Source organism: Pteropus alecto, unplaced genomic scaffold, assembly GCF_000325575.1.
Source record: "Pteropus alecto unplaced genomic scaffold, ASM32557v1 scaffold72, whole genome shotgun sequence".
NCBI lineage: Eukaryota > Metazoa > Chordata > Mammalia > Chiroptera > Pteropodidae > Pteropus > Pteropus alecto.
In genome coordinates, this window is record NW_006436811.1 from 9105674 (window position 1) to 9116738 (window position 11065).

Here is an 11065-nt window from a genome sequence, read left to right on the forward strand (position 1 = left end):
GGAAGGTGAACTTGTACTTCCAGATCTAGAAAAAGATGATATGATTGTTCGCCGAATTCCAGCACAGAAGAAAGAGGTGCCTCTGTCGGGGGCCCCAGATAGATACCAACCAATTCCCTTTCCTGAACCTTGGACTCTTCCTCCAGAAATTCAAGCAAAATTTCTCTGTGTTCTTGAAAGGACATGCCCATCCAAAGAAAAAATTAATAGCTGTAGAGTATTAGTTCCTTCATATCGGCAGAAGAAAGATGACATGTTGATTCGTAAGATCCAATCTTGGAAGATGGGAACTCCTGTGCCTCCCATCAGTTTCACCCCTGGTCCGTGCAGTGAGGCGGATTTACAGAAGTGGGAAGCCATCCGGGAGGCCAGCAGGCTTAGGCACAAGAAACGACTGATGGTTGAGAGGTCAGAGTGTGTTTCTGCAAGAATTTTGCTTGTAATGGATGGCCTTGTGTAATTTGTGTGAGAGAGTGGCATCGTATTGCCCGACTGCATGTCATGAGCTATGTTGAAGCATCCTGTAAAAGTTTATTTTGCTTTGTGAAACCTTTAGTAATTTCACGGAAAAAGTGCAATTCCATATTTGCACATCTCTAAATTACCTACTTGAGGCCTCTCTAAGAAGGTGTATAAAGCAAAACTTGCCTTTTTCTTAAGGAAAGATTGTGGCACTATTCTGCACCGTGATGTTTCATGATCGTGTTTTTCAATTACATTAACAGACTTTTATTCTCATGTCCAGGCATTTCTGAAACAATCCGGTTCTAGTTTGGTTTTATGTGTTTCTCATTTTGGAGGGTATGATTTTTGTGTAAAAATTTCCCTTAAAATATGGCATTGCAAATTTCATTTAACTTGATTTTGGTTTTGTTCTTGACCTAGGTTTCTTGGACTATTAGTGTGTGACTTTCTAAATTTTCTAAAGTTCAGTGCAAACTTTATTAAAAAGCATGAATGTTATTTGCTGTCTGCTAAAATTTACATATATGTAATTACGGCCATTTTTATAATGAGTGCATTTTTGTGTTATGCAACTTGATATTTTTGATTAATGTTAAGTTTATTGAACTTGGGATGGACAAATATGATTAGGCTGAATAAAATTAGTAGACCCAAATCTAACTTTTTATTAGTTCCTGGCAACAGGAAGCTTTGTTATGGATTTATTAGTGTAAGTTAAATCAGGAAAGTCTTTATCTTGCTTCATGTGAATTCCTTGAGATATGAGATCAATGAGAATTTGAGACATGATCAAGAATGTGACTGAAGAGGCAACCTTTTAAGATTTGTCCATCTCTAGTTAGAATCTTAAGTTAAAAATGTTGCACATTTACAAACTAATGCCCTGGAAAAAATGACTTTTAATTTTTGGTTTTCTGATTTCTTAGACTCTTTCAAAAGATTTATGGTGAGAATGGGTAAGTTTTATGGTTCGCAGTTAAAAAAACCAGTCTCTGCATATTGTTTGTCCTTTGTGTCATGTGTCATTACACTTCTATCCTGGCATGTCACTAAACGGGGGGGATGCTGTGTGCTGTGCATGAGATTTAGAGGGGGGAAATTAAAATTTTTTTTTTAACCTAATGGTAATGTGTCTGAGTACTCAGTGCATGAAGTGCTATGTGAAAACAATAGAATTGCTTTATTAGAAGTTTAAAATTCAGGTCTTTTTTTTTTTTTTTTTTAAATTCAAAGAGTTGATTAAGAGTAACAAAAGCACTTGCCTAAGATTAGATCTATTTATTTTGGCATTTGATGACTATGCAGATCTAAATTTTCATTCTGGATGTTGAAGCCCAAATAATTACATTTTAGAAAATCTGTGATGGAAAAAGAATCTTAATATCTACTTTGAGGTTGGAATACATGCAGTTGGCATTATCTACATACTCCTAGCTTATGGGGAGCTTTCTTAGGATAGTGAGTGGTATAATCTTCCTTTAGTAGAATCTGGAAACATTTTCAAGGTTCCTGATTAGGTTAAAATGTTATGACATAGCTGTTTTATAGAAGCAAATCGGCCTTCCAAAACTGCAAAAAATTAAAATCTAGGTAGTCCCCAATATTGTTGCGAGGACTAGATGTGTGACTAATTCTTAATTTTTGTCTACTGTTTAACTTTAGTCACTTGGTAGACATAAAATATAAAAATAACTTTCTGGAAATATTTTTCATTTCCAGAATAACAGAGTTAAAAGTTAATACTTTTACTTTTTGTTACATACTAACTGTGTAGAATCATTTCTTAGTTAAAAACAACCAGGTGTGGTTCTAACTGCTAAGTTTTTAAGAAAAAAACTTAAGTGTGTTCAGTATTTTAATCTTGATTTTTAATCAGTTTTAATTTTAAGGCCTAAGCTTTAGTAGCTAAGTATCTTCCCCTACCAGAATTTATTTCACCTCTAAGAGTCTCTTATTTTGATAACTGGGTTATTTGATAGTATAGAGAGCTTAGAAGTTACTAAAATTGCTATTTAAAGTAATATAACCATTTTAGATGTCAAAGGTGTAACTCAACCACAGCAACTAATTGCAAGTCCTTCTCAGTCACCAATTTTAAAAATCACGCTCCCAGCATGCCTTCCATGTGCCATGTGAAGGCATGTTATCCTCTGTTCAGCTCCTTTGTGCTTAAAACGTTTTCACTGGTGAGGGTTAACATGGCAATTTCAGCATGATGCTTAAGCATCTTCTCATCTCAATTCACCATGGGAAAGCTGTTTTAACTGGAAAAGTCTCTTTGCATCTTCAAGCATTTTGAATGATAACTTTCAGAAGAATATTTATGGGTAAATAAGACTTTGTAATGTAAACATGTTGTTTTCTTAAAAGGGATACCAGAACCCCGAGTACAAGGAATGTAAACATGCGCAGCTATTTCAGTGACTATCCATGTTCCCATAGGGACTCATGGTGTGACTGAGTTAAGAAAAGAGAAACCCAAATGAATGCCAAGGCTCAGAAAGCTCAGGATTTGTCTCGGCTATAGCTCGCAGCAGCAAATGCTTTCTGTAGACTATTTCAGAATTGTTGCTGGCATGGTACAGTATTTGTTTTAAAGGCTGTTCCCCTTGTAGTTTAGTGACAAGGTAACAACACAAATAAAACAAGATTGTAAGTTGAGACTGATGAATAATGCATGACTTGTGAAATAATGGAAAGTGATACAAATATGTCTTCAGAAAGCTGAAGTGTGTTTTAGACTACTTGCAATCAAAATCTATTATGTTTCTACAGTCTATTAATTACTAATGTTTTTCTTAAATTGATCTGCAATGAGAGCAAAAAATGAAATTGAATCGAGTACAGGCTTTTAATCTAGAACTGGTTTCGTGTTTATAAACATGTTTGTAAATGTTTATAAATCTGAAACAACCGATGTTTCTGGGTGGTATGTCTGTGGACATATATACATTGTTAAGCTGAGAATACTTATCTGGAAAAATCATTATTGTTCAACATCCTGTGGTTGAAAAATAATGAATGCTTGCTTTTTGGTAAAGACCAGGTTAATGAGAAATATGCATTACCTTTTGAAGTCTTAGATCATTTATTAATTGTTATTTCTGGCTTGCTCTTTATTTGGCAATTAACACCTGTCACTTTATTTTTGGTAAGACGCTTTGTTTATGGCAGTCATTTCTCACATGTGTGCTTTGTGTTGCATGGACTTGTATCTGTATGGTTCCATGATATTTGGAAATTTGATTATGATGCCTCTTGGCAGAAGTTCTGATGACAAAGAAATTTGTAAGGGTATATAGCTATAATTTTGTACTATGATTAAGCCATTGAATCAATCTATGGCCAACTTCACTTGTGGGTTTTGGCTAAAACATTCTGTAGAACTGTAAGAACACAAAAGACAACAAAAAGGAAGAGAAAATAAGTTGATATGAGTTACTTTCTGGGGATTTTGTCCCCAGAAGACATTTGGCAATGCCTGCAGACATTTTTGATTGTCACATTGGGTGGGCTGTTGGGGGGCAAGAGTTGCTACTGGCACCTAGTGCCTTTATAGCCAAGAATGCTGCTAAATGCCCTTCAATACAGGACAGCCACCTACCACAAATAATTTTCTGGCCTCAAAATGTCAATATTACCACTGTGGAGAAACCCTGATTTAGACTATAAACCTACAAAAGAAAAGTTTTTATTACATTGTTTATCATTCTAGTTTATGGTAGTTCTAAAGCCTCTTACCCAGGTTTTGGTATTGATTATTCTTTAGAGAATTCCTATAACACCCAATGGAAATATATCTAGAGGTACATGAATAAGTATATTCATATCTTCCGCTGAAGGTTGGGGGCCCTAACTAAACTTACTATCATGGAAGTAAGGCTACCAGGGATTTTTATATTCAGGAAATTTTGCTACATGGTGTTCCTTTTTGATCTATACATTTTCTGAAATTGAGTTCTAAAATATTATGCATTATAGCACTAGTCAAAAAGTGCCAGGAGAATAGTAGATGATTAGCATTGTGGGAGAAGAGAATAAGATTTTAGTGATATTGGTTTATAATCTATACCTTCTTCCTTAAACTTTCTCCTTATTTCTCTCTTTACCCTAAATGCTATTTAATAAATTATATCAACTGAAAATGCAATATGTTAGACCCATGTTTTTTTGGAAGAAATTCAAATGCACTTCTAACTTAGAGCCTTTTCACATAAGAAAATACAAAGGTGGCAAGTAAATAAACTGTAAGAATTGTGATTGGCTAGTGAATAGTAATTCATTCTACAAGACATATTAGAGCTGTGTAGTACTTAACAGTTTTCCCAAACAGTTTTCCTGGGACTATCTTTGGTGCTTATCTTAGTTCTATGAGGTAGACAGGTGGGTATTATAGACATTTTAGAGACGCAGAGAAAGAGAAACAGATATTGCAGGTTTCTCTAAGATGTTTAGCTAGTAAGTGGTAAAACCGGACTTACGGTTTTGTCTAATGAGATAATCCAGGTAGACTGCTTGACACACAATAAACCCTCAGAAGTTTATTATGCTTAACCCTGATAAGGAAGGAAAGAATTCTTCATGATCTGGCTAAAAGACTCCTGTACTCTAAAAGTTCTAGATTTTATCAGTGTGGCCTGGGGTGACCTCTCTAATTTGAAACTGCTTTGGGAATTAGTTTTCAGGAGATCTCACGCAGTCATATTTACCTGAATGAGAATAGTTGGTGTGTAGAGCCAGATGGTTATTAAAATGCAATCAGCATAACCTTACCTGTGTCTCATAATAATCCCTTCCTTGCTTAGCAGACGAGGAACCGAATCTCAGAAATGAAATGTTGTTAAGTTGGGGTGAAAATTGGTGCCACTGCCAGGCTGGGAGCCTGCACTTCCTGTTTCATTCCAGTGCCTGGCTCAGCCTGTATGGAAAGTGCTCAGGCTTAATGTGGGTAACATTATGCACCCCAGGGAACAAAAGGAGTTCACATTCTTGCCTTAGGCAGAGACTTGTCTGCTCCAGGAGGTGTTTGGCTCACTTTGTTCCTATGGGGAACCTGCCAGGCTCTGTGCTGTGGGCTCTCAGAGGACTATGAGGCCTCTGCCCATGATGAGCATGTTTTCTGAAAAGGTGCTTGTCAAGGTTTCACAGTGTCGAGTGAGGGCTAAAATAGCACCCGTGTCCAAGTCTGGGCCAGTTGAGACTGTCCAGCCTCTTCACCTCCCAGAGATTATGAAAGTATTTCCATCTCCATTTTTGTTCTGGAATTTATGTAATTGCATATGTTAGGTATCCCTTAATACCTGTGTCCTGAAAATTCTTCCTCCTCTCTTTTTAGTTGAGTCTATTATAATATTAGCTCAAATTGCTTTATTCTTAGCAGTTATGACTTAAGTGAATTTATATTCTCAAATTCACATAAATCAGTTTTATATACGGTCATACCTGGTTAAGTAATATTACATTAATAGATCAATATATAATTTCATTTATAAATTCATATGTATTCTATATGTTAGTCCTTAATATTCTTTAAGAAGTCCTATAAAGCTTTCTTTATAAAACTTTGGGAGAAGTCATAAATTCTGAAAAAAAAAAAAATTAGAAATATTTCAACTTCATTTTGCTTGATTAAATACGATAAAACACACCTCATCCTTACCACATATGTTAAATGAATGTATCCTGCACGTCTCGTGCTGTGGTAATGTGTGTTTCCCCCAAGCAACATGTGAATTTGTGAATAAGCTAAGTCAAGCAACACGCTTGTGTACACACTGTATATACCATAAGGCTGTGTTAATTCCCATGAAAAAGGGATAGCTAAGGCACTAGAGGAGTTGAGAGCAGAGACAGACCACTTTTGGCGTGGAAGAGCTAGGAAGAATTTATCAAAGTGGTAGAATACTATCTAGATCATTAATATATTTATGAACACCTTCCTTAGGGTGGGTACTCTTTGAGGCATACGTGATACAGCAGCAAACAAATCAGACAAAACTCCTACTTCATAATATTATAGGACAAGGCAAGTGATATGTAAGTAAACGCACAATTCAGATGGCAATATATGCTGTGGAGAAAGAGGGTAAGGGAAAAAGCCAGGGTGGGGAGGAATGTTTGCTATTTTTCTGTAGGGCAGTCAAGGAAGGAAACACCCAGTTAACATTTAAGCAGATGACTGGGAGTGAGAGATAAGCCATGCGGATATTGGGCGAAGAGGATTCCAGGCAGATTGAAGAGTAAGCAGAAAAGCAAGAGGTCGAGTATGAACAAGGAAGCCATTTGGCTGTAGCCAAGTGAATGAAGAGGGGAGCCTTTCAGGAGATGAGTGTAAAGAATTAGGGAGGGGCCAGGTGAAGGCTGGACCTTATACATCTTGGTAGAACCTGTTTTTAACTCAAGCGAGGAAGGAACTGGTGGGTGCTGAGTGGAGGCATACCATGATCTGAGTGCAATTTTGAAAAGACCGCCTCTGGCTGCTGTGTTGTGAATATACTGTTAGGCAGGAAGAGGTGGAAGCAAGGAGACCAATTATTGTAATAATCCAAGCAGGAGCTATAATGGCTTGGATCAGAGTGGTAATAACGGTGGAGGTGGTGAGAACTGGTTGTATCCTAGATATATTTAGAAGGCAGAGTGACAGGATTTACTGATGGGATCAGTTACCTTGTGTGAAAGAAAGAGAGCAATCTGGGATGACTCCAAGATTTTTGGCCTATAGTCTGGAAGGACAGAGTTTGCTGTTATTGAGATGAGGAAGATGAGAGATGAGCAGGTTATAGGATGAGCAGTCATGGTTTTGGTCTGTGACAAATTCAGTTTGAGTTGCCTGTTGGACTTCCAAGTGGAGAATGAGTAGGAAGTCACATTTACCCATCTGGAGTTTAGTACAGCAGGATTTCCAAGGAATGAGTGAAATTTTAAAAGCTGAATATCCTGGTAAAGGGCTTTCGAGTTGAATGGAACAGTTCAGGAAAGACCTTTACTGGATCTGGGGGCAGGGTGATAATTTAAGAAGCTTTTTAAAAAGTCTAGGTAAGAGTTGACTGTGCTCTGATCTAGGGTGTTGGCAATAGAAATGGAAAGAAAAGGACACTGAATAAGAGGACTTGATAACTAATTGAAAGTAGGCAGGAGGGAGAGGCGAAAGTGAAAAATGGTTCTTTGGTTTCAAATGTGGATGATTGAAGGGCAGGTAATACCCTTAACAACCATAAGAGGAAAAGCAAATTTGGGGACAAGGTTGAGTTTGGCTATATCAACAATACCATATGTTTAAAGAATTACTGTTTACAAAATCCTTTCTAGATATTATTTTGATTGGCCCTTTTACCATGGAAGTGCTTAGGGGATATCCATGCAGAGATGTTTATTTAATAAGCAATTGAAATTGAGTCAAAAGAGGGAACTGGTCCTGGTCTGTGGATTCGGGAGTCATTTGCATAGAGATTATAATGAATTTCTGAGCCAGTTCATAAGGGCAAGTATGTTACAAAAGAAATGCGATGGCAAAACCTTGGAGAAGGCAAAGTTTAGGGACCCAAGAAGGCAGTGTAGAGTTACATAAATAAATAAAAATGGAGTCGGTTACAATGAAATACAATCAGAAGTGCATTATGAAAGATTTGAAGGAGGGAACATTTGGGACATTCCACCTTCAAAAGCTCTGTCTCTCTCCCTTCTCTCATTCCTCCCTGCTCTTCGGTATTCAGATCTGACTCCTCTTTTTCCCTCAGTCCCCACTTCTCCAGTGCAGTTTACTATCCCTTTTTACGTGCCCCTGCACAGCATACACATGCCTCGTGTCCAACACTCCACTCTGTTTCTACTGTAGATCGATCTCCTTGAGAGCTAATCCTCAGTATATCCTCATGGCAGGAGTCACACCTGGAAGACATGAAAGTTGCCTTAGTAAAAAAGAGGGCTATATTAGAACTGAATTTTAGAAACTACCTGTGATGCTTTGAGAGCAAGTCCAGTGCAGTGAAGGGGCAGATCTTACAGAATCCTTGAGAAGCAGCAGCACATTTATTCATGGTATTGAACTTGAGCAGAAAATATCAGGTAATCATTAAATTATTTAATAAGTGAGCAGAAAAGGCAGCCAACCCTTAAAAGATTAGCTTCTGGAGGGATAGAAAAATAAAGAGAAATGGTTCTAGTGACTAATAGTTATTATTTTTTCTGAGGTAATTCTTTTATGCTAGGACCACTCTAAATATGAACATTGGATTATTTTTTCAGACTTGTGCAGGGTTCATTTAGCCATTTTGTGAAAGAATTCACACTTGGGTAGAATCCGAGGCTCTTGTTTCTGCGTTCTGGAAAAACACCATTTATCTCTGTAGTGCTATTTCTGTGATATTATCACTACAGCATCTAGGTAGTACAGCAGAAATTTAGATGGAATTTCCAAGTATAAGCCCAACCTTCCAGTTCTAACCCTAAATCTGGTCATGTGAACCTTGGTTACCATGGGTATTTTTGTTGTAGGAGTAAGTCCATGAGTGATGTCAGCGCAGAGGATGTTCAGAACTTGCGTCAGCTGCGTTACGAGGAGATGCAGAAAATAAAATCACAGTTAAAAGAACAAGACCAGAAATGGCAGGATGTGAGTATTCTTTATCTTGGAAGATGGGGAGACAAGGAAAGTATGTTTATTTGACTCTTCATTGCTTCTCCTAAAAGAAAGTCAGTATACTCGAGATGATTTTCCTTGCTATTAAAGAATTCAATTCTGTAGAAAATGTGATCAACTTCCTTTAGAAATAGTTTTAGAACTTTTTGATCTGTCACTGTTCCATATTTTAAAGGCCATTCTGAAACATGCAATAGGATGTTTATCTTCTAATGTTCTCTGAGTTCTCAAATATGAGAAGCCGTATCTCTGCAGTATTGCTAACATGTTGACTTGCTTTGGTGGTTGAATTTGAAGCAGGACATTTGTAAAAGGAAGAAACTTTGCTCAAGGTTTGAGAAAGTAAAGGAGCAGGGGCCCAGCACAGAGTCTTGGTGTCGGCATGGAGAGATGAAAGAGTTAATAGGATAAATTTAGGGAGAAATATAAGCTACAACACCGAGTAATATTTTGGTTGAAAAAAAGTAATCATCTAATATGAATCAGAATGAGATATTTTCACAGAGCTGACATATATCCAGGTATCTGTATGGGTATAGACTTAACCTGCAGAAAAAAAGCTTGACTTGTTTTAAAAGGGGCAAGTGCTATAAACGAAAGGAGTATAAAGAAATGCAATAGATAAACTATACAGAGCAAAACCCAAAGAAGTCTGAGGACAATATTATGGTAATAGAGTTGAGTGGTAGCATGACAAAAGGGCCAGAGTTAGTAAATCTTAATTTTCAAAGGAATTAAAGTCTAAGTAATGAAGAAGAAACCTCTGCTGTGGCTACATTGCTGAATTCCAGGGCCTCCTTTAACTGAGACCTCAGTTTAACTGTCAAGGAACAGTAATTCAGTGTTACTTTGCCAAAGTACTTGGTGACTGTTTGGGTATGAAAATAATAAGTATTGAGTTATTTATTAGGTTAAGACAGATAACAGTTCACGCCGGTTATCCTATCGAATTAAGTGTACACTGCTTTTGTTCTTTCTGGAAATAGTTCATGTTGGTTTTAGGCCGTTTTTAAAGAAAGAGCAGCCCTGTCTGCTTTGCACGCCCCGGGGGTGAGGTTCCCTTTAGTCCAAAACCCTGGCCAGGCTTCTGCTTGGGCTGGAGTGCCACTAGCTTTTCTTGGTATGGGATTTCTCTATTTTGGAGACAGGTAAACGTTTGTATCATTGAAAATGTCTTAAATTCCTGGTGTCAGAATCGGCTTAGGCTTCTAGGGCTAATTTAAAGCTGAATTAGATTGATTGTCCAGGGTTCACACGCCTGGGTTAGACTTACATTCCTGGGAATATGGGAAACTGATGTCCACCTGTTCCTGCATGATCTTCCTTATCGCCACGTCCCTATGTGGAGTTTACCCACTGCGCAATCACGTACTGCAGTCTGGCCTCCCCAGGAAAGCCTTTTTCCAAACCCAGCCCTCCCTGCCCAAGGTGGGATTGGTCACTCTCTCCTTGGACCCCCACTCTCTCAGCAGTCTTACCACTCTCACCGTCGAACTTTTCTTCATATGCCGGTCTTTCCCTTTTATACTGTGTTTAGAGTCCCCTGACCCCAACGCAAGGACCAAGCCCAGCATTTGTTAAATGAAAGACCCAGTGTGCACCCGTGCTGAGCCATTTTACATTCATGTTTCTGTTCCAGTTTTACTAGTGAAACGTCATTTCACATAACAGCCAGGTTATTGGAGTGAGATGAAAATGAATTTGAAACAGTTCCTGATCTTTCTGACCTGGCACCTAATTACAAGCATTTAGTATTCTTTGTGAAATGGGCAATGAAGCAGGAAGACAAAAATGGGGTCTATCTTATTAGGTCAGGTTTTTTAGGCAGACACAAGAGATAAAAGGTTGGTACAGACATGCTGGCTATAAAAAGCAAAATTAGGGCACCTTGGCATCAGGTTGGAGTGAATAGTTTCAGCGATGTAATGGGATACTCCGGCGCACTCTCACTGCTGGAAAGAG

General features: G+C 37.9%; 1 protein-coding gene across 16 annotated transcripts in view; it reads left to right on the plus strand.

Annotated features, from left to right (window-relative positions):
* Positions 1–11065, plus strand: part of LMO7 (LIM domain 7) — a 183098-nt gene that overhangs the window by 135531 nt on the left and 36502 nt on the right. For 11 of the 16 annotated variants that reach the window (XM_025048155.1, XM_025048164.1, XM_025048161.1 and 8 more), the window contains 3 exons: positions 1–408; positions 1392–1421; positions 8959–9076. The exon at positions 1–408 is cut by the window's left edge. In XM_025048155.1, coding sequence (XP_024903923.1) covers positions 1–408; positions 1392–1421; positions 8959–9076 — 556 coding nt within the window. The remainder of the gene's footprint in view (positions 409–1391; positions 1422–8958; positions 9077–11065) is intronic. The other 5 variants (XM_025048165.1, XM_025048166.1, XM_006913797.3 and 2 more) reach the window with 2 other exon arrangements.